Consider the following 22,094-nt stretch of genomic DNA (forward strand, 5'->3'; position numbering starts at 1 on the left):
CGACGTTTTGTGCTGAGGTCCAACCTGTTCCTGCCTCCACAGCCACATAAGTTGGGCTGTAAACCTCAGTGGGAACGCAGAGGCTCTTCACCTCCTTCTTCTCTTTCTGTTTTCCCAACCTGTCTGGAGCATTCACCTACACATCATGAGACTGTCCCCATGCAAAGTGACTGAAGAACTCAACTCTCTGGTGCCCTAAAAGCTCTTGCTCTTTCCCATCCTGGCCCTTCCAGACCTACTTAAGCTCCCTGCACATGTAGGCAGCCGGCAGCCAGCCCCACGTGCCGAGCGCAGGGATGCTTTGCAGCTGGGATAATGCCCTATTAACCAGGAAAACACAAAGGATTTCTTCTCCCTTATTCGATGACAGGTCAGGGTCTGGCACGCCACATATGCCAGGGTAAAATTTCATTGAGGGTTAAGTGTTCTCCTCCCCTAACAGCTGCCTCCCCTAACCAAAGACTTACCTGTATTCCCTCAACCGTATATCAACTGAAGTCACAAGAACTCTATTCAATAGCTCTTTTGAAATGACCCTACTCACGCCGCACACAAAGCAGTCTACAATACAAAGTACTACTGTTAGTATTCCAGTTTTCCCCCTCATCACTTTTAATTGGGTTTATTTTACAGATAAAAGCTTGTTTCCTTTAAACTTGTTGTAGGAATACCAGGGAAAAATCAAGGCTGAAAAGAAACCCTGGCAGTCAAAGATCATGAAGAGCAGTGTAAAGTACAACGGCCAACAGCAAGAATATATGAAATAGGTACCAGTGGGTCCTGTCCTGTTTCTTGTTACCAGTCTGATTCTATGAAAAAGGTCTCACATCACACTTTGATCCATACAGCAATAACTTCCCATTCTACACTCTGTTTAAGAGCTCTGAGCAGCTCTTTAATTTTGTTTTTGAGAAGGACTTAAATAATTAGAAAGACAAGAAGATTCCCAGAACACATTAATTACACTTGTGACAAAACTCTCTTCCCAAATGAGTAGGGCATCCTGGAGCACCTGGAAGCAAATGAATGAATCATAGGATCACAGAATAGTTTGGGCAATGAGCAGTAATTATACTGGGTAGAAAAAAGCCTGTCTGAATAGGGGATTACACTACTTTCAAATAGCCACTACTGCCCTAAGAACAAAGCTTCAGTTAACAAAATTATATCTGTTATACAGAAAGTGAAAATAAAATCATAGAATCATTTAGGTTGGAAAAGACCTTTAGGATCATGAAGTCTAATTGTTCCCCAGCACTGCCAAGGCCACCACTAACCCATGGCACTGAGGCCTGGTCTCCACAGTGTGTGGAGTCTCCACACTTGCAGGGCTGGTGACTGCAGCCCTGCCCTGGGCAGCCTGTTCCAATGCTGAGCACCCTCTGGGGCAGGAATTGTTCCTCAGCTCCATCTAAACCTGCCCTGGTGCAGCTTGAGGCTGTTTCCTCTTGTCCCATCCCTTGTTCCTTGGGAGCAGAGCCCAGCCCCTCCTGGCTCCATCCTCCTGTCAGGCACTTGTAGGGAGTGACAAGGCTTCCCTGAGCCTTCTCTTCTCCAGACTGAACCCCCCCAGGTCCCTCAGCCATTCCCCATCACCGCTGTGCTCCAGGCCCTGCACCAGCTCCGGTGCCCTTCTCTGGTCCTGCTCCATCACCTCAATGTCTCTCCTGTAGTGAGGGGCCCAGAGCTGAACACAGGAATCGAGGTGCAGCCTCACCAGTGCCCAGTACAGGGGGCACTGAGGTCATGCTAACAGGCCTGGAGTTGCCTCCTTCCAGCACTTCTTGTAAATAGGCATCACATTTGGTACCCTCCAGTGAACTGGGACCTCCCCGGTGAGCCGTAACTGTTGATCAGTGATGGAACATGGCTTGGTGAGCACTTCCAGCTCCCTCAGCACCCTTGGTTGGACCCCATGCAGCCCCACACTGTGTGTGTCTCAGTGGTGTAGCAGGTCACTGACCATGTGGGGGCTTCATTCTACTCCCCATCCCTGTCTCCCAGCACAGGGGGACAGGTATCTCAAGAACTATTAAACTATTAACTATTACAGTACCTCGGCCTTTTCCTCATCCTTTGTCACTACGTTTCCCCCCACATCCAATAAAGGTTGGAGAGTGTCCTTAGCCACCCTTTTGTTTCCAAAGTATTTACAAAAACTTTTTTAATTGTCTCTTGCAGCAGTAGCTATAATGTTTTGTATGCATAATAATGTCATCTATGCAGTTATCTCCACTCCTTTTTACTCAAGGGCCAGCACCTTACCATGAATAGCAATGAATATGTGAATTAAGCACCATCAGAAGAGTCTAATGCTTCCAGCGGAGCATTTCATGCTAATCTATCCCACGCACATGGGATCAGAGAACGCAGCCAAAGCGACCTACGGCATGCCCCAACCAGAGCTGGGTTTTCCCTTGCAATGCGCTTTTACTCTGTGCCGCTCAGCACATGACAAACTGCTTCGTCGTCCAGGGAAGAGCAGAACTTGGCACGGTGGGAAGTGGTGCATCCCCCAGTCCCTTTTTGGTTTTCAATTTAATTAAAAACACCCAAAGAAATAAATAGAACGAAGAGAGAAGATGCACATTGTGACATTGCTGTGCACTGCACAGCACCGACTGCTTTTTATTCTGCAGGTTTATAACTGAAGTTCTAATCTTCAGGCAAAGAACACTACTGACCATCTCCCCACGGTGGCAGCAACCTCCGTCCCCTACACCAGGATGCGAGCAGGCGAATGCATAGAACCTCCTCGCTCCCCAGCAAAGTTCCTCTACAGTTTCATCCTCCTCCATATCTCAGCACTCCTACATCCAACTGTGATAATATTTCATCAGCCAAGCTGCTGATATAGTTCAAACGTGGTATTCATCATAGGCAAAGCTGTGACTCCAGCGAGAGCCAGCCTGCTGTCTGCTCCTGCAGGGATCTCTCGTGAGGGTTTGGCAAAACCAGGCATTCCCTGAAGTTTGGAAGAATCTCCCAGTTTGTTGTGAAACAGCTTGATTAAAGCTGACACGAAATGACACCATCGGCTTGGTTCCCAGTTGGGCTGTGTAATAAACCAGCCCCTTAAGGAGCTGTCAGGGACTGAACAGTTTTTATACTAAAGCTGCATTTTTCCTTCCTTCAGGCAAAACCAAGTTAATGGATGTTCTTCATCAGGTTGTACCATCACAATGATGCAACAAAACAAGTGAGTAAATAGATGCCTGGGTGTGTAAAATTTTCTATCTGGTGAGGCTACACACTCCAAAAGCTTTAAAGGTACTTTAAGGAAAAGGGAATCACAGTGTTTAAGACACTCAAGCAACCCAGTGATGTGCAAAGAGACAGACAGCGGTGAGCAGGAGAGGAGGGGCTCATGCAGCCTTTCTCCTTCACTAAGGAACGAAATATTTAACACAGATCACTTGCTCTCACAAGTTCCTGCAGGTAACACAATGCATGATTTCCTTCCCACTGCATTCACATGTTCATTTATAAATGTCATACTTGTTATGGCTGCACATGCAGTAACCTGACAGCCAAGCGGAACTGAAGAGGAGTGTTACTCCAGTGTTTGAACAGACAAATGAGGTAAGAGGGAATTCAGGTTTCTAACTTCAAACCCTACTTTCTTACACAACAGCCAACTCCTCAGACAACAGTCTTGCTCTCCAGAACAACTGTGAAAAATTCCTTCTCACATCCATCTTCAAGCTTTCTGCCTGTTACATCCACCCCCTTTGTAGCACAGTTCTCTCCTCATTTCCTTTTCCAGCAGCAGAGAGCAGCCGTTTAAAACCAAGAAAATGAGACAGAGTTAATGAATGAAAGCTATGCTGCTCACCAGTCTGCTCATCAACCATCGGAACAAATCCAGTGCGTCTCCCGGCGAAGATTTAACTGCTATCCTCTGCACACCTCACACCCCCAGATACACACGCACAACACATGGATAGTCTCAAAATACTGTAGAGAATAGCACAGGATAAACCTCTGTGGGTTTGCTGTCTGCTCCCCCTCCAGGCCCTCTTCCCTCCTTTACTGTGAGGGTGCTGAGGCGCTGGCACAGGGTGCCCAGAGAAGCTGTGGCTGCCCCATCCCTTGCAGTGTTCAAGGCCAGGCTGGACAGAGCCTTGGGTGATGTGGTGTAGTGTGATGTGGCCCTGGCCATGGCAGGGGGTTGGAACTGGATGATCTTAAGCTCCTTTCCAACCCAAACCATTCTGTGATTCTATGGAAAGTCTGGGGGGAGGCAGAGGGGATGTCCTATTTTGGAAGGTACGAGAGGCTATGATAAGGACAGTCCTGATGGGTTGAAAAACCACAGTTTGATTAAAATGTCATAATCTTAAAATGGAAATGAAAAAATTAAAAAAGGTATTTATAAAGTGAGAAAATTACTGGCATAACATGTGGTAGCACAAATACATCCTATCCTAAGCAATGCCTGTTTCATTAATAGGAATCATTGAAGGGCTGTCACCAGCAGGACTCTGGGCAGTTCCTTCACACAGGCCACGCACTGGCTTGCCCAGTCCTTACACAATCCTTTTCAACTGGATTTTGAATCACAGCAGGGATTTTTTTTAATGGGGAAAAGAACTGTTTGCACAAAAGGAAGATTTGGAAACAACAACTTCATACTTGAGAAAAACAACTCCCACTGAGCCCAGAAAGAAGTCAGCAATCTTTTCTAGCTAGAGCTAACATGGCACAAACTGCCATTAACCTTTTAGCTACAAAACACACCACAGGAATTTATGCAAATGGAAACAAAGTAGAAAACTCCATTATAGCATCCCAGCCTGGTTTGGGTTGGAAAGGACCTTAAAGCTCATCCAGTTCCAAACCCTGCCATGGGCAGGGTCACCTTCCACTATAGCAGGCTGCTCCGAGCCCCATCCAACCTGGCCTTGAGCACTGCCAGGGATGGGGCAGCCACAGCTTCTCTGGGCACCCTCTGCCAGTGCCTCAGCACCCTAAATACATATCAAAAAGTCATGTAACTAGCACCAGGAAATTAATCCGCAGTTCTATTAGAGAAACTGCTTCAATTTCTCAACCTGCACCAGGATTTTATAAAAAAGGTTGTGACTCCAGCAAATTTATTTCTTTTGTTATTTTGCATTAGAGGAGCCATGGTATTTATCACAGTGCCATCAGTTCTGAGCACATCTGTAGCTATTTGTGTCTTAGCAACAACAGTTGCTAGAGTAACCTGCTCAAAAAATTAAAGAATAAAGTACTGGATATTTGAGATATTTTACTGGGGTTAAAACCCAGTTTAAATGATGGCGTTTGATGCTCAGCTGCTTGGTAACAGTCGCTGCTTTTTCATCAAGCAGACTGACTGCACCATTTGCTTCACAGTGCATCAGTCCTGCTGGCAGAGGCAACTGGGAGCACTGGGCAGACAAATGGTCCCTCCAGGAAAAGCCACCAGTGGGGATAATGGGAGCCTGGCCACCACTCCCTACTGGGAGCCACATCCCTGCTTGTCCTCCAGCACTCACTCACAGACCTGCTCCCCACTGTCAGTCCCTCTCTGAACCTCTGACAGCCATCCAGGGCAGTTCATGACCTGTCACAAGGAGAACATGGCTGGCTCACACCCACCTCCAGTGAGTTTCTGAGTGCCCTCAGTCCTGGTACAGCAGGATTGGGCGAGCAGCTCTGCTCTCAGCACATCCCCTTCCTCCAGGATTTTGTACGCCTTGGTTACAATCTCTCTCCAAATCAGTCCCAACTTCCAACGCCTCTCTAGAAGACATCTGCTCCATCCCCTACAATCACTGTTCTGCCTCTCTCTGCTCCCTCTTGAGACACATTGACCAGAGCTGCGCATACTATACATGCATAGTCTTTACTCTGAGGGTGCTGAGGCGCTGGCACAGGGTGCCCAGAGAAGCTGTGGCTGCCTCATCCCTGGCAGTGTTCAAGGCCAGGTTGGACACAGGGGCTTGGAGCAAGCTGCTCTAGTGGAAGGTGTCCCTGCCCGAGGCAGAGGGCTGGAAGGGGATGAACTTTAAGGTCCTTTCCAACCCAAACCATTCTATGATTCTATGGAAGGTGATATACTGGCTAAGGACACTGGAAAGGTGGAGGTATCCAGTGTCTTCCTTGCTTTAGGCTTTATCATCAACTGTAAAAAGTAGCTGCATGGCACACACTGGATTCTGGTGGCAGTTCAGCAAGAACACTTTCAGTAAAGACCAGTTATGTGCGCTTTTTAGAACAGCATCCACAAAAAAAGGTCATTTCACTGAAAGATTAGAGAAATTTCCTCAACAGCTTGGTGCTGTTTTTTCTTCAGCATAAAGTTGAATTATTTAGGTCCTGGAAAGCCACTGCACAGGTTAACATTTCACAGAACTGTCAAACTGCTTTTGCTATCTTGTTTGGAAATGCTGAGAGCAGTGGTACCATTGACTCATGGGGACTTTTTTTGCTTTCTTCAGGTCAGGCAAAAGTGAGTATTTTGTAACTTCCTTTTCTTTAAGCCAGAAGAATTCATTTCTCCTCATATCCAGAAAGGTCAACATAGCAGCAGGCTTGGCATGAGAATGAACAAAAGACAAAACACTACAGTAGGAAAGCATTAAACCTCAGGTGTTTTTGTAGTTCTCCAGAGGACCAAGGTAACACTTCAAGATAATAAAGAAAAAAGTTATCTCTGAGTCCCTTCATCTTGTAGAAAGGCCAGCTCCCCTCCCTACACCCCAGAAGTTCTGGATGGACAGGAAATGGGGGTTTAGGTACACAGAATAATCAAGGCAACAGCTTCTGAAACCTCAAGAGCTATTCTAAAGGCATTGAACAAAACATCAGATTGCAAATGGGACCGGACTTCTGTGTTAAACTTCAAAGCCTTTAACCACCAGGTTGTTTTCTGTGGCAGCATTTTCCCCAATAGGTAGATGAGAACAATGGTGCCTTTACCAAGAAAGCAGCATGAGGAAACTGGTGGGACACCGGTGACTGAGAATACCTCCACGTGGTTCTGAGGACAGCTACTACTCTAATTTCAGCTCTGAAGAACAACCACCTACTTTTTCAAATGATGCTGGTCCTGAATAAGCATTTTCCTGTCCTGATCATCTTAAAAATCAATCACGTTTAATGAAGATTTTCTTAAACTCTCTCAAATAGAATAGGAAAAAAACTGTCACAGAAAAGACATTCGTATAAGACTGATTTGTAGAATCTTCAGAATGGACTTACAGGTGATGGTATGATAGTTACAGAAATAAGAACCATCCCCCAAGGTTTAGAGCTGCCATATACTTTATGCTGTGTTCCACTTAGGGACTCTCAGAGAAACAGCACTGTCAGTACCCAAACACAAGCAACACAAATTTCAAGACCCCGAAAGAAGCTCCTGGGATGTGGACAGCTCCTGTAGGTTGGTCTCGACTCATCATCTCCTTTAAGCCTTGAATCTCCAGGCACACCATGACTTGCACAGGGGAACACACTTGCCAGGCTCTTCATTCAATTGAAACATTGCAGTATAGTTTATCCAGTTTTATGTTTAGTCATATATAACTACCCTTTGGTACACAAAAGTTAGGAATCATACATTAAACACAAACCGGTTTAATAAAGTGTACTCCAACATATTCAATTCCAAACCCATTCAACATCTGGATATTTAAAGGGCAAAGTTCTGAGGAGCTGTAAGTCCTTCCCAAGTCACCAATTACTGGGGAATTATTACAGCTCTTGCACACAGTTGTGATGGGCAAGTGACAGGTTTTCTATCCCATTTGTTGCACAACCCAATAGTCACTGAGGTGCCATAACTACTGCTGGGGTTGCATGGAAGAGCCAAGGGGAAGGCAAATGCTGCAGGAAGACTGTAGAGCAATCCAAATGACTCGTAAACAGTAAGACCTTCACCTCTGCTGGCCACTGGACACAGACAGTGCCTGCATATTGCTGCTTGCCTGGCAAAAATGAGACTGCAGAACCACACAAATAAGAAGTATCACACCATAAGGTGATAAGAAAAACCCCTAAACATGACAGGTACAGCCTCAGAGGTCAGCAGTTTTGCAGGAAGACACTACCTTTATATGCACTTAAGTAGCTTATTACAAAAACAGTGACTTGAGGCACGTGAATTGCCATGATTCTCAACAAACCTGATTCAGTATAGTGAACTTAAAATAATCTGCAACAGACAAAGCTGAAGGAAACCACACAACACAGGCAGATAACAGTAATCGCAGGAATCTTATCTTAACCAGTATGGTTGGCTTCTAATTACCAGCTGGAAGTTATTACACTACTGACTGAGTGCCTCACAGAAGCAGAGCTTAGCTCCATAGCGAAAGCAAAGTCCACCAGGACTTTTCTGTTCACTGCTCCATCTGAACGAACGTTCATCTCCTTGAACACTGCCAGGGGTGACTGCTCCATCCCTGGCAGTGTTCAAGGCGAGGCTGGACAGAGCCTTGGGGGACACGGTGTAGCGGGAGGTGTCCCTGGCTGTGGCAGGGGGTTGGAACTGAATGATCCTAAGGTCCTTTCCAACCATTCTGTGCTTCTATGAATGACCACAGCTATGTCACACCAAGAACTAGCTCCAGTCTGGAAACAATTTAGCCACACCATGCAGAGCAGAAACCAAATAAGCCATACCGTGCTTGAGCTGGCTTCACATGAAGCTTCAGCAGCTCTGCACAGCATTCCCAGAACCAGGAACATCCAGCAGAGCTGAACTGGGTCCAGCATAGGTTGTGAAGCCCAACTGGTCGTGACTACCCAGACCAAACACATCCTCTCGAACTTGTCTGCACAAACTCCAGCACGAGCAACCAGACCCATCCAACGCTAACCATTACAGAGGTTTAAGTGCCTTCTTGCAGGGTTTGAGTGGGGCTGCCTGTGCTGAAGCTCCCCACAACCCCATGGGCACCCCACCGGGCCGAGGTCTTTATCCCGGGCTCAAGCATCCCCTCATCACCCCAGCTATGCCAAGGGGCTCTGTTTGCACCTCTTGGCTGTCTCCCAACAGCGGCTGCGGCACCGGCACCACCGGGAGGTGGGGGGGAAGCGAGGGTCCGACCCGTTGCGCCCTCACCGCCTCCTCAGGCCCGCGGGCGGGAGCGTCCACTCCGCACACGCGTGGTCCCCGCGGTCGACGAGATGGGGCCCGCGGGCCGACCGGCCCGCGGGCCCCATCTCGTCGACCGCGGGGACAACCGTAGTCGGGGCGGGCTCTTACCGAGAGGCGGCTCCGGCGCCGGGCCCGGCAGCGCGTCCTGAAGCGGACATGGCAGCCCCTCCCTCTCCACAGCGCCGCCCGGAAGCAGCGCTCGGCCCCGGAAGTGACGACCCGGCCCGAGGGCCGCGCTGAGGCGGAGAGCGGGACCTGGCTGAGGGGGCTCCGCTATGGGGTCGTGTCTGCGTTTGCTGCCTCAGCGCTGGAGAGGTCACTTAAAGCAGTCACCAACCTGTGTCCAACCTGGCTTTGAGCAGTGCCAGGGATGGGGCAGCCACAGCTTCTCTGGGCACCCTGTGCCAGCGCCTCAGCACCCTCGCAGGGAAGAGCTTGTGCCTAAGAGCTCATCTCAGTGTCCCCTCGGGCAGGTTCAAGCCATTCCCCTTGGCCTGTCCCTACAGGCCCTTGTCCAAAGCCCCTCTCCAGGTTCCCTGCAGCCCCTTTAGGCACTGGAGCTGCTCTCAGGTCTCCCCTTCAGGAGCCTTCTCTTCTCCAGGCTGCCCCAGCCCAGCTCTCTCAGCCTGGCTCCAGAGCAGAGCTGCTCCAGCCCTCGCAGCATCCCCATGGCCTCCTCTGGACTCACTCCAACAGCTCCACATCCCTCTTGTGCTGCTGCCCCAGAGCTGGACCAGGACTGCAGGGGGGTCACCCCAGAGCACGCTGCTGCTCACGCTCCAGGGATGCCAGATGCATGGGATGGATGGATGGGATACAGCGCGGTACCAAGGCTCATCCCTTGGGTATAAACGCAGAAAGATGAGAAGTTAAACAACAAAACACTTGAGGACCGCACTTTATTTAAAAGAACTTCTGAGGATCCGTTTTATTGCGAAGTAAAGCAGAGCCATGCAACAGTGCAGTAAAACCGACAGGAATTCCAGGAACAGAAGCAGAAGCTCAGGCTGGTGTTTAGAAACGCATTACTGCCCAGCTCTTGAAGCGTCCTCAGGGCTTCTTCCTCCACTTCCCCTTTTCCTCAGATACAGCTTTATATTCGTTCTCTGAGCCCACGCTGGCCTCACAGCTGTTTTCGGTGGAGTGAAGCATGCTGTTTACCCACAGCGAGTAACCTAAGCTGCCAGCTCTGTTCCAGGCTTTCCAGGAATCAACAGAAGATCACGTATTTACCAGATCCCCACGTAAGATCCCTTCCTATCTCCTCCGAGCGCTGCCAGACTCCATCTGTTCAGTGCTCTGGGGGCTGTGAGGCAGGCACACTCCGCTGGCTCACTGGGTGGCAAAGGGAGGAGGGGAGCGCTCCAAAGCTCCTCCTCTGCCACTACAGGAGCTCCTCAGCCAGAAGGTGCTACCCAGGGAGGGCAGATATACAGAAGCAGATTCCTTTAGCAAGCAGGAATTGGGCTTTTGAATTCCAGGAATCATTCCCCCTTGCTGTGTGCCAGAGCTCAGATGACTGCAGATGCAGGGCAAAGCTTTGCACGTGGCTGAGGGGCACGATCAAGGAGTTCTCTCTGCCAAGAGATGCCAGTGGTGCATCTTTATGGGTGACCATTACTGGAGCAGGGTCCAGGGCCAGGAGGGAAATGCAATTGGATCCATTTGTGGAATCCAATTGGAATTGCCATTGGAATGCAATGTGATCGGATTCTTTCCTCTGCCTGGCACTGGGTCTTTAGTGCCCGGCTGGCCCTGGCAGATGGCATTAGAGAAAGAATCATCTCATTTCCTTTGCCTGTTCGCACAGGACAGCATAAGCTGCCTGAGGATCTTCAGGGGATGCCTCTGAAGGACTTGCATCTGCACTGAATGTAGGCAAGGTCTGATACAAATGTTAGTCCTATCTTTGGAAAGACTGGGGCTTATCTTTCACATTCTCTGGTGTGTGTGGGCAGGCTGCTGTCCTTGCCCATGATTAATCAGTGCCACAGGTCAATACACTTCTGTCATCAAATAGACTCTCTGCTGTAGTTTAGGGAACCCAAAACTGTTGGGAAAACAAGTAAGTTCCCCTCCTTGCCCAATTTCCTGTGCTGGATTGAGCAATTTGGGTTAGAAAAGGAACCTGCAGTGTCTCATGATTGGTAACCGAACTCAGCACCCTTGGAAAACCACTTTGCCCCAGCTGACTGCAGGCAGCCCTGAGCAAGGGGTCTCCAGCCTTGTCAGAGTGCCTGAGTTACGTGTGTGTCCAGTGTGCTGTATCACTGCACAGCTCTGATGTACTCAGAAGGTGGCCATGACCTGACCTGGTACTTCACTCATGGTAGCATATCAAGAACTACTCAGCTTCATTTCTTCACAGCAGAAATAGAAAGACTGGGGGAAGGAATAATGCACAGTTGCTTGCTACAGCCCTGATCAAAATAAACAAGAACAAAGATACTGAAGCATTTTAAGCTGTTCTTATCATAATGCCCATGCTGACAATAATCTTCTGTTATCTGGAGCCTCCAAAGTGAGATTGGATTTCCACAGACACATGCAGTCAGCCCAGGGTTACTAAACTGAGTGCAAGAGGCCACTGGTTTGCCAGTTGCTTGTCATACAAGAAGCCGGGACAGGCAATAGTCCCCCCGTTGGATGTCACGTTGATCTAGGGCTAGGTGCTGATGCACTGCTGATTTCTCTCCCTTTTTTTGCCTACTAGGCCTGTTACTCAACTGATCCAAGAGCTGGGAGCAAAGGCAAAAGTCTGTGATAGCTCCTCCCAGGTACGTCAGGTCTGGGCCCCAGCAGACCATGCAAGTAGGCAAGAAGGGATCAGAGGTGCAGATCTCTTCTTTGAAGGCATTTGAGGAACTCCTTGGACTACGACCCCTCTAGCCACTCAAGAACCAGCTCAGACTCTCTTCACAGAGCCGTGCTTAGAAAAGTCACTCAAGAGGAGCAGCTCTGTTCTTCCAGGTCTTTTAGGAGTCTCTGATGCTGGATTCTTCAGGGGAGCTGGGCAGGCAAAGGACCAGGGACGGTGTTGTGGGGGATTTCAGTGCTCTCTGCTTCTAGCTGTGCAGCGCACAGACCTGGTGACACATTTCTCTCACATAAAAGCAGACCATCTGAACTGTTCTGGGTGCCCATGAGAACATCAGCCCAGACAGAAGGTGCTTTTCTGCCAGACTGCTACAGGCTCCAGTTCTGCCAGCTCTCTTCTATCTGCATGTGATAGAAGAAATGAGCATCCATTCTTCTATCTAATGGGAAAAAGGAAATGTAAGATCCTGGTGCTCTGCTGTGTCCCTCAATGCCTCTCCTTGAGAAAAGATGGGTGACTAGCTCACACATCTCAATCTGTAGTCAGAACAGGGCTGAACTAGATCCTAATGGCATCCTCCTGGTGAATGGTGCCCTCAATCACTGTGTCCGTGGTTTGCCTGGAGCACTTCCGACTCCCTTTCATGCTTTTCAGTTTTTCTGAAAGATGCTTCTGGAACTTCTTGGTGAGGAAGCAGTAAATGATAGGATCCAACACACAGTTTGTACTCAAGAGGCACAAAGTCACCTGGTGAGCATCATTGAGTTGTTGGCGCAACTGACAGTTTTCTCTCTTCCACTGCTCCAGAACAGTCAGAGTCCAGGGTAGATGCACCAGGTGATGAGGTACAAAGCTTATGATGAACACAGCTAGCACTGTGCACACCATCCAGAGTGCCCTTTGCTTGACATGAGCACTCTTCCGTGGCTGTGTTGGTTTGGAGAACAGGGTCCTGATAATGATGATGTTCCAGCCTAGTATAAAGATGAAAATGATATAGAAGAGGATGCAGATGATGACATGGATGGCGAGAACAGCTGAAACACTGCCAGAAGAGTCGTAGTGCTCAAAGCACCGTGTGAAATTCCTAGAATTGATCTCCTCCTGGTTAGTATTATTGTCAAAAAGGTAATACAAAGAGCTGCCCACGATTATAATCCAGATAGCTGCTGATAAGTAGATCCCCCTTCTCTGGGTGGTAAACTGAGCAGCTTTAATGGGGTTAGTCACAGCTTGGTAACGGTTGTATGTGATGACCATCAGGAAGGCAACAGAAGAGTAGGTGTTCACAAAGAATAAAGTGCCAGCCACGTTACAGAGGAACTCGGGCATGATCCAGTCTCCATGGTGGTGATAGTAAACAATCCACATTGGCATCGTAACCAAGAAGAGCAGGTCAGCTACTGTCAGGTTCACCATGAATATCTTGATCTCATTGAGTTTCTTGGTGGGATAAATGCGGCTGAAAATCCAGAGCACGTAGCAGTTGGCAGCAAAGCCCAGAATGAAAATGATGCTGTAGAAAACAGTGAAGAGGTTGTAGCGAAACTCTGAGTCGATGTGGCAGGAAATGTAGGAATCGGCACTACCTTCAGCACTGCCTTTATCCTTTTCAGACATCCTGGTGCTGAGCGGGCACGTTTGAAGTAGAATTCCCTGCTGTAGCTTTTCTTCTCACCTGAAAATATACAGCATAAAATGAGTTCATAGGTGCCATTGCTGAGCCAAAACCCACCTTTCCTTTTGAGCTCTCTGTGACCCCAGGAGTTCTGCTTGTGCAAAAGGACACGCAACAGAACACAGGAGAACTTTTGTCTTCATGATGTGTTGTTTGCTGCAGTGAGGATCGCAGATCACTCACCTCTAATCTCAAAAGGCTTTTCTGCTTGAGGGTTCTTAGATAAAATCTTTTAAATCATGTTAGTCTGCTCCATCTGAAGCTTCTTAATATTTGACTATAAGCAAACAGGTTTTCTGGGTCCTGTTTTCCCTCTGTGGTTCCTAATGCTTTCTAACTTGCCTACATTTATTTTAACCTAGAAATTCCAGAAGTGAAACAATATCTGGTAAAAACATCCCACTAGTGCCATTTCCAGAGGCACTCTCTAGTGTTTTCTGACATTTTCCTGCTCACACTTGTACTTTCTTAGTTGCAAGCACCTGAAGGCAGCCTCGAAGAAACCTGGAGAGGTGCTTTGGGCAGGGGCCTGTAGGGACAGGCCAAGGGGAATGGCTTGAACCTGCCCGAGGGGAGACTGAGCTGAGCTCTTAGGCAGAAGCTCTTCCCTATGAGGGTGCTGAGGCGCTGGCACAGGGTGCCCAGAGAAGCTGTGGCTGCCCCATCCCTGGCAGTGCTCAAGGCCAGGTTGGACACAGGGGCTTGGAGCAAGCTGCTCCAGTGGAAGGGGTCCCTGCCCGTGGCAGGGGTTGGAACTGGATGAGCTTTAAGGTCCCTTCAACCCAAATCAAGGTCATTCTATCACTCTATGATTTCACATTCACTTCAGAGCCTACCAGACCTCCCAATTTTTTCACTGAGTGATGTACAAAATGAGTTACTAATCCTAAAGGGTGATGTTTTGTGGTATATCACTGATTTTTCCTACAGTTTACCTCTCTTATAATCCTGGCTGTTATCTATCATGCCATCATTTTGAGCTGCCATCAAACCCGTTTGTCTCCCTTCCCCTTGTTTCTATATCAAGTGCAAGTGTCAGCAGCAGCAGTTCCTGTGTCACTGCTGACAAACACTGTCCCTAAAGAGATGTCCCCACTTCAGATAATGTTTCTTCGAATCTTGCGCCAGTTTGGATGTACCAAATTCCTGCATCACCAATCCTGCATGTGTTCTTGGCTCAGATTTACATGGATTTGGTCTAATCTCTTGTATAGATTCAGCTGCTGCTTTTGCCATCCAGGGGATGTACACAGCTGCTCTTGGCCCTGATGCCAACTCCCTGTCTGATGGACTCACCTCTCCTCGGATGGATACAACCCTGCAGATCAGCTTAGTTTTGTCTCCGTCTTCCTTCATGGAGTGCTGCACATTGCAATGTACTTGCCTTGGCTCTGCCAGCTCCATGGTGTTTCCCCCCAAAGACTTGCTGCCTCCTGAGAAGGCACCATCCTGCCTCAAAACTCTCTGGATCTTCCCCAGCAGCAGACAGTGGCATGAGCCCCCATCTCACCCTCCCTGGGCTGAGTCTCTTTCTCTATGCCCATGTGTTGTTGGTTCCCCATTTGCAACTTCCCATTGCAGATGGGGAAGTCAGCTCTAGCTCAGGAAAGCTCTCCCTTTCTTCAGCAGACTCTGCAACCCCCTCACTATCTCTTTCCAGTTGTTAAGAGAGGAAGGCAAGAGTCATCTTCGGGTTAAAACTTAAACAGGGGAAGTTTAAATTGGATATAAGGAGGAAATTCTTTCCTGTTAGGGTGCTGAGACACTGGAATGGGTTGCCCAGGGAGGTTGTGAGTGCTCCATCCCTGGCAGTGTTCAAGGCCATGTTGGATGAAGCCTTGTGTGGGATGGTTTAGTGTGAGGTGTCCCTGTCCATGGCAGGGGGGTTAGAACTGGATGATCTTGAGGTCCTTTCCAACCCTAACTATTCTATGATTCTATGATTCTATCTTGCCAAGCCTGTCCCTCCTCAGCCCCCTCAGGTCCCCTAAGAACAGCCCAGGATATCCACAACGTGCCCTTGGACCTTCACAGGCAGCACTGGGGTTTGCGTGCCTTTAATCTTTCAGGCAGGTTCCTTGCGAATTAACAAGTAGCTGCAGCAGTGCCAGTGGCTGGCTAAGGGACGGATGTGCCTGTCCTCTCCCTCCTTGCTGAGATTTCTAGAGGGCAGTAGCCAACTGGGAGGTGGTACCAGGAGGTGAGGATGCTCTGGGCTATGACACCTCGGGGTCTGGCCACACAGGCCTGGCACATCCCTGAGGAGAGGTCCCAGAGGAGGCAGGGGACCACCTTCATTCCCTGCTCTGTCTTTGATTCATGCAGGACCCAAGGCAGGTTCTACTGGTCATCTCATGGATATGTTTCCACACCCTCATCTGTGTCTGAAAAGTCATTGTCACAACATGGCCTTAAATAAATGTCTGTGTCTAAGCCCGTGTCTCCCACCACTGAAGGACCACCTCAGGTAAGGACATCCATCAGTTGGAAGGGTTTGCATCTCTGAGCTTGGAATGGCACCTACCGGATGCAGACATTCGGGGAGGGGGTGAGGCTGTGCAGGGGCAGGAGAAACTAATGGGGAGCTCTGTGTTTGATACCCTGTGGCATGGAGAGGGAAAAGCAAAGCCCTGCACTGCAGGTGGGTTTGAGCTATGGGGCTGCTCGAGATGAACACAAGGACGTGCTCTGTTTTAAGTCTGACAGAAGTCTCTGGCAGAGGTGGGCTGTGGGAGATGGCCCCGTGGTGTCTCCTGGCCACAACAGCACTTGGTAGAGCTCATCAGGTTTGCATCAGCGGCTCTGCAGTGCCAATGCCAAGGTCCTCCAGGGAATCACAGGAGAGTTGTTTTTCCCTTCCTGCTTTAAGCCAGATACTCAACAGAATGCAGCTAGAAGAGAGTGTGGCACCATTCCCCTAAATGTACTCAATTCCCACTTCCCTCTTCGTTCGGAGGACCTCAGGCTTACGTGTCCCATGTACTTGTGAGCTGTCCTAAGCCCTAGACGCTGGAGCATGGTCGGGGGCATCTCACTCAGCCTCTCCTGTTGAAGCAGCTCCCCTTTGCATAAAGCAGGTCAATATTCTCCATGCCGGCAGAAGGGAGGAGAGGTGCAGTGGTCAGAGCAGGGCTGGAGGGTGGGGGTCCTGTGCTCTGCTGCAGCAGCCAGTGCTGCCTTACCCAAATCTCTGGAAACTTGAGCCCAAACCCAAGCCAAGCCCAAGCCACTACCAGAACCCCAGTACCCCAGCTGGCAATCCCAAGTGGTTTATGTCACCATCTCCACTCTATGCAGAACCAGAGGTTCCAGGAGCAGACTCTGCTCCCAGTCTGCACCCTGGGCCATGCTCTCCCAATAAGGATTTACAAGCTTATGGCTGCAGAATACAAAACCCACACTAACACAAGCTATGCCATCAGCAATAGTATATTCCAAGAGGAGTTATACGAATAAAGCGTGGTTTTGTGCTTACCAGAGTCAAAAGGATTCAACACGATTTGTCCATCTTCAGCTTCAGTAGAGCGGTGATGGGTGTTTTACTGAGGATGCTTGATCTTCTTCCAAGCATTATTTTCTCTGACCTGGGGCTGGAAGGTCTCCACACAGGCAGCTCTCAAGAACAGGACACCAGAATGGGAGCAACTGCAGCATGACTGCAGAGTCACTAGAGAAGAGGAAACGGGTGACATCAGCTCAAAGGAAATGAGAAATAAAATAGGCCGTAGAGGAAAGGCAATTAACCACAGCAAAGATCTGGAAAGCCCTTAAAGCTGCTTCCTCCAAGTATCGCTGCTTCTTGTGATCCTGGAAGAGGGCAAAGTTGGGATTTTCCTCCTAAAGGCAGAATAGGAATCCACTCTGTGTCCCTGGTTAGAGCTGGGATTAAACAGCATCTGAGCATCCTTCTTCCAGCCTCTGAGCGACAGAAGCCGGGAGCTTTCACTTAATAACTTTGAGGAAAGGAAGTGCCAGGAAACTCATACATCCCATGGACAGAGCCATTCCCTAGCAGAGTCTCACTTACACTTGGGCTGGAGCTGAACAGACCCAGGATCCAGCCATCCCAAGTCCCTTTTTATCTCAGGGACCTTGAGCGGACACTGAGACACCACACACACCTGTAGCATCACTGCAGGAGCCTCATCTCACCCTTCAGGTCCCCCCAGCATGGCCTGACAGAGCCAAAGCCTGGCTGTCCCCTGGTCCCCAGCTCCACACACCCGGTGCAGGCAGTGCAGGGTCTCCCACCACACAGCGCTGGTGCTGTCACTGCAGCTCCCTCGTGCTGGGGGACGTTGGGTCCTGCTCAGCTCAAGTGGCTCCAGAGCCCCTTGGGCACCCGACACTGCTGCTGCTGTGGGGGACAAGGGTGACCCTGCAGCAGCTCAGGGCTGTGATGTCTGTGCCCCTCTGGGTGCTCTGGGCCTGGAGCAGCAGGACATCCTGCTCTGTGCAGCAGGTTGCTCTGGCATGGTCCTGGGGAAGTCAGGCTGCACCCTTGGAAAAGAGCTGACCCAGGAAGAGAAGCCCAGAGCAGTGCTGGGGCATTGCCTGCCCCTGGCTGGGGACATCCCGCCCCCAGCATGGACAGAGGGTGGTTTCCAGCACCGCTCTGGCTGCCCCGATGCTGCACAGCCCATTGCTTTGAGGTGCCTGAGGCCAGGCAAGTCAACCTCAGCATCTTGGCAGAGCAGCATTGCCGCTGTCCACCTTGTCCCCACCATCAGTGCCCCATGTCCCCAGCTCATGGGGAGGATGCTCTGTCAGTGGAGTCCTCCCTCCTTCCTCCTCCTCTGTTAACTGCTGTGAGGATGGACCAAGGAACCTGACCCTTCATGGACCGGACAGAGCCCCAGTTATGCCCCAGGTGCTTCAGGGAGCTTCAATTCAAACCAAAACACAAGCGCGCTGATGAGGGTGGCTGGCAGCCAGTTCATGCCTTTGTGAACAGCAGCCAGGTCACGGAGGGAAGGGAAGCGCTGGCGAAGGCTGCAGCCATGGCCAAACAAAGCTCCTGTCCTGCTGCAGCCAAGTGCTTAGAGGAAATGAAAGCCCTGGGGCTGGGTTGGAGCTCCCATCAGAAATCTCCATCCTTCCTCTGCTCAGCCCCGTGACAGCTCCGCCAGGACCGGGCCCATGCACATTACCTGCGGTCAGCACAGGGGAGCTGTTGTAAACCCCACAGCAGGGACTGGGCAGGGTTGGTGCTGACAGACCCCTCAAGGCTGGAAGCTCTCAGGGTGCTTTCACAAGCTCTGCTTTCCGATTCGAGCACTCCCACTGCAGGCAGGACACCTCGCGCCGGGACCCTGCCCGTGCTCCCCAGTGCCCCCTCGCCGCTCCCCAAACTTACTCATTCTCCACTTTTGCCTCCAATGCTCAGCGAGGCCTCAAGCTATTGAGATGCACAGAAGTGCCCAGAACAGCCCCTGGGTTGTGCCTCTTGGCACGCTTTGCACTTGTCCACCTCTTAGTACTGGGGAAGTTCCCTTCCTCTTCAGCTCCATTTTCAGCCGTTGCATTTAAAACATGAAAAGCTGAAGAGGGCCCCGATTCTGCACTTCCAGAGCCATGGCAATGGGGAAAGGCTGAGAACAGTGCCATCCCCCCTGAACTGCGGGAGACAGCACCGCTGGAGCTGGGCTGGCTTTGGCAGGAGGAGCCCGGGTGCAGCCGCACCGCACAGGGCAGAAGGTGAGCTCCGTGGACCACTGCATCAGGGCTTGTGTTCACAGCCCCGGCTGTGGTGGCTCTGCTGGAGGGGAAAGGCTTCACGAAGCCCCCACGGCCAGGGCACTGCTCCCACTCTAAGTTACCTCCTGGCAGAGGGGTAAGGTACCTGCCTGACCAGGGCAAGGGCAAGGGCCATGCACGAGCGGGATGAGGGCTCCTGGAGAGGCTCCAAGTGTTGCCTGAAGGTCTAAAGCAGGGCTCCTCACCTCACTCTGCAGCCTCCAAAGCTGTTCTTGCCACCCAGGATGGTGGGATGGGACCTCGATGAGGGCAGTCCCCATCCGCACAGCCCCAAAGGCAATGGCAGTGCCAGCCTGACTCATCCCCGCTTCCTGAGCGCAGGGAGTGAGCACACACACGTCTTCCCAGCACACCCCAATGGGGACCACGAGATGGCTCTGATGGATCCAGGGGGGACGTGCAGCCTGCTTCATGTCCTGAGACACCGAGGAGCAGAGGGAGCCTGTGGAGCACGGGGAGGGAGAGCAAGCAAAGGGGAAGGAGCCTCTTACCTTGGGGACACAGCACCCGCTCTGCAAGCGGAGCCACCGGAGCCTCTGCCCAGGAGCAGGCTCGTGCGGGAGGAGGGTGCTGCTCGCTCCATGTGACTCACTTCCCTCTTGGCACTTGCGACACGGCTCAGACCTGCCCCGGCTGCGCCCTGGAGCTTGACACCAGCTCCCGAGGCCCTTCCTTGAGCAGCAGAGGCTCTGTCCTGGCCAGGGGCTCATCCTGCTCCTGTCACCCGGAGCCTCGCAGGCCCTGCCTGCAGGACCTCCAGGGCAGGGGCAATTCCCAGCCAGGCAGGAGTGGTGCGGGGTTGGTAAGGAGGGTCAGCACCTTCAGCAGATCATCCTCTGGGCTTCTCGTTTCTTTCCAGACACTGGGACCGGGAGCCAGCAAGGCATCGAGTCCTTGTTCAAGTGCTGCCATTGGAGATGGAGACTTGCCCTTGGCTGCCGTGGGGCAAAGCGTCAGGATGAGACCACTTTGCTGTGTGAGTCATTCCAGGCTGGGGCAGGCGGTTTCCTGCCCTCCCTGAAGCATCATAACCCCCCTCGGTTGTGCTCCTTCAGCCTGGGAAGAAAGGGTGGGTGGGCACATGCGGACCTGCTGCTCTGGCTGCTGCAGCGCCAGCCCTGCCCTTGCTCTGCTCTCGGGTGGGATTTCCCCAGATGCCGGCTGTGGTACTGCATAACATCCACCTGAGTCACCCGTGTTACACAAGGGCTGCTCGACAAGGAAACGTTGGCTTTTCTTTGCTGGTAAGAACTGGCACTGGTTTCTGCGAGGCTTCCGAGACAGCCCTGAAAGGCCTCAGAGTCACAGCCGGGTGGTGAAAGCCCATCAGAGCAGGTACACAACCTGTGCTGCTGTCAGGAGGACCTGGCTGTTGGCACGTCCCCTAGTGCCCCATCTAAGCCTGCCAGACACCCACCTGCAGCACATACCCCAATGTCCCAACCTACAGCAAAGCTGCACCAGTTCTACTGCGGTCTTTCTCAGCAGAGGTTGAGAATGCTGCACCTGAAACAGCGTGTGCAGCTCAAAAGGGAGGTGCAGAACTGGAGCGGCACTGGCAGAGAGCTGCCACCACGGGCTGAGGGACCAAAGCTTCCCAGGTCCCCTCCAGGGGAACAGAGGAACCTCTAGCAAAGGCCGGGTATTTCACTGCTGCTGCAGCCGCCTGTCTGACGGATGGGAAGCCTCGCAGCCCTTGCCTGAGTAGATAAGACAGGACAAACACTGCATTGTCAGACACAGAAGCGTATCAGAAGAAGGCAGGACAGAAAAAAAGGAAACAGGAACAGCTCAATTGGGAATGAGACAGCATTGTCCTAAGCTACACATTCTGCTGCCCCAACCAAGTCGTAGCCGGTGCAAGAAACACCACCAACACAGCAGGTCCCATGGGAGCTGCAGGGCTCTGGCCACAGACACTGCATGAGAGCCTGGAGCAGGCCCCACCGCAGCCCAAAGGCTCATAAACACACACAGCGCCGAGCAGCAGAACCCAAAGCATAACGTGGGTCTTACAAACACTGCAAGTTCTCACAGGACTCATCCTGAGCTATCTGAAGAGCTACTGGAAGGTGAGTTCCATCAGTCAGCTCAAGCTTTCTAACTAGCAGGTGATGCATGGCAGGACAAATAGAATCCCAAACTGGTTTGGGTTAGAAGGGACCTTAAAGCTCATCCAGTTCCAACCCCTGCCATGGGCAGGGGCATCTTCCACTGGAGCAGCTTGCTCCAAGCCCCTGTGTCCAACCTGGCCTTGAGCACTGCCAGGGATGGGGCAGCCACAGCTTCTCTGTGCCAGCTCCTCAGCACCAAATAAGGTGAAGAAACTGCATTCCTTTGCTTACACAGAAAATAGGAACTGTATCCTATTGTTCCAAGAGCTAGTTAATGTATAAAACACCAAAATACCTTCATTTTACTAGAGAAGGATGTTTCACTTTACATCTGGTCACACGGACCAGTACACCAGAAGAAGAAACAAAGGCGAGTGGAGAGCACCTTTCAGCAGATCGCCTCAGTCCTGGGCCCTGTCTCCTTCCTTGGCAGCTGCTTTTCCTGGAGCAATCTGTGTGGTAACACAACTCGATCGTGTTGCTCCTCCCCAGCAGGCAGAAATAGAAGGCAGTTAATCAAAACCTAAGAGTTGAGACACCAGAAGATGTAGGGGCAGCAGAACCAATCTTTCCAGAGAGACCTTGCTTGAGGCACAAAGAGCAGCACAAAGGATT

General features: G+C 50.9%; 2 protein-coding genes across 6 annotated transcripts in view; both read right to left on the reverse strand.

The window, feature by feature from the left end:
• Positions 1-9,346, reverse strand: part of EYA3 (EYA transcriptional coactivator and phosphatase 3) — a 34,075-nt gene extending 24,729 nt beyond the window's left edge. For 2 of the 5 annotated variants that reach the window (XR_010616605.1, XM_065697918.1), the window contains exon 1: positions 9,221-9,346. The gene's annotated coding sequence lies outside the window, so the exon portion shown is untranslated. Of the gene's footprint in view, positions 1-8,634; positions 8,920-8,989; positions 9,117-9,220 lie in introns of those variants that run through there. The other 3 variants (XM_065697921.1, XM_065697919.1, XM_065697920.1) reach the window with 3 other exon arrangements.
• Positions 9,347-9,994: 648 nt separating this feature from the next.
• PTAFR (platelet activating factor receptor) lies at positions 9,995-20,405 on the reverse strand. The gene is made up of 3 exons (XM_065697830.1): positions 19,857-20,405; positions 17,084-17,275; positions 9,995-13,608 (listed from the first exon to the last, which is right to left on the reverse strand). Exon 3 carries the CDS (start codon positions 13,548-13,550, stop codon positions 12,489-12,491), a length of 1,062 nt encoding a protein of 353 aa, XP_065553902.1. The 5' UTR covers positions 13,551-13,608; positions 17,084-17,275; positions 19,857-20,405; the 3' UTR covers positions 9,995-12,488.
• Positions 20,406-22,094: the final 1,689 nt, after the last annotated feature.

Source organism: Lathamus discolor, chromosome 18 (genome assembly GCF_037157495.1).
Source record: "Lathamus discolor isolate bLatDis1 chromosome 18, bLatDis1.hap1, whole genome shotgun sequence".
Taxonomy (NCBI): Eukaryota; Metazoa; Chordata; class Aves; order Psittaciformes; family Psittacidae; genus Lathamus; species Lathamus discolor.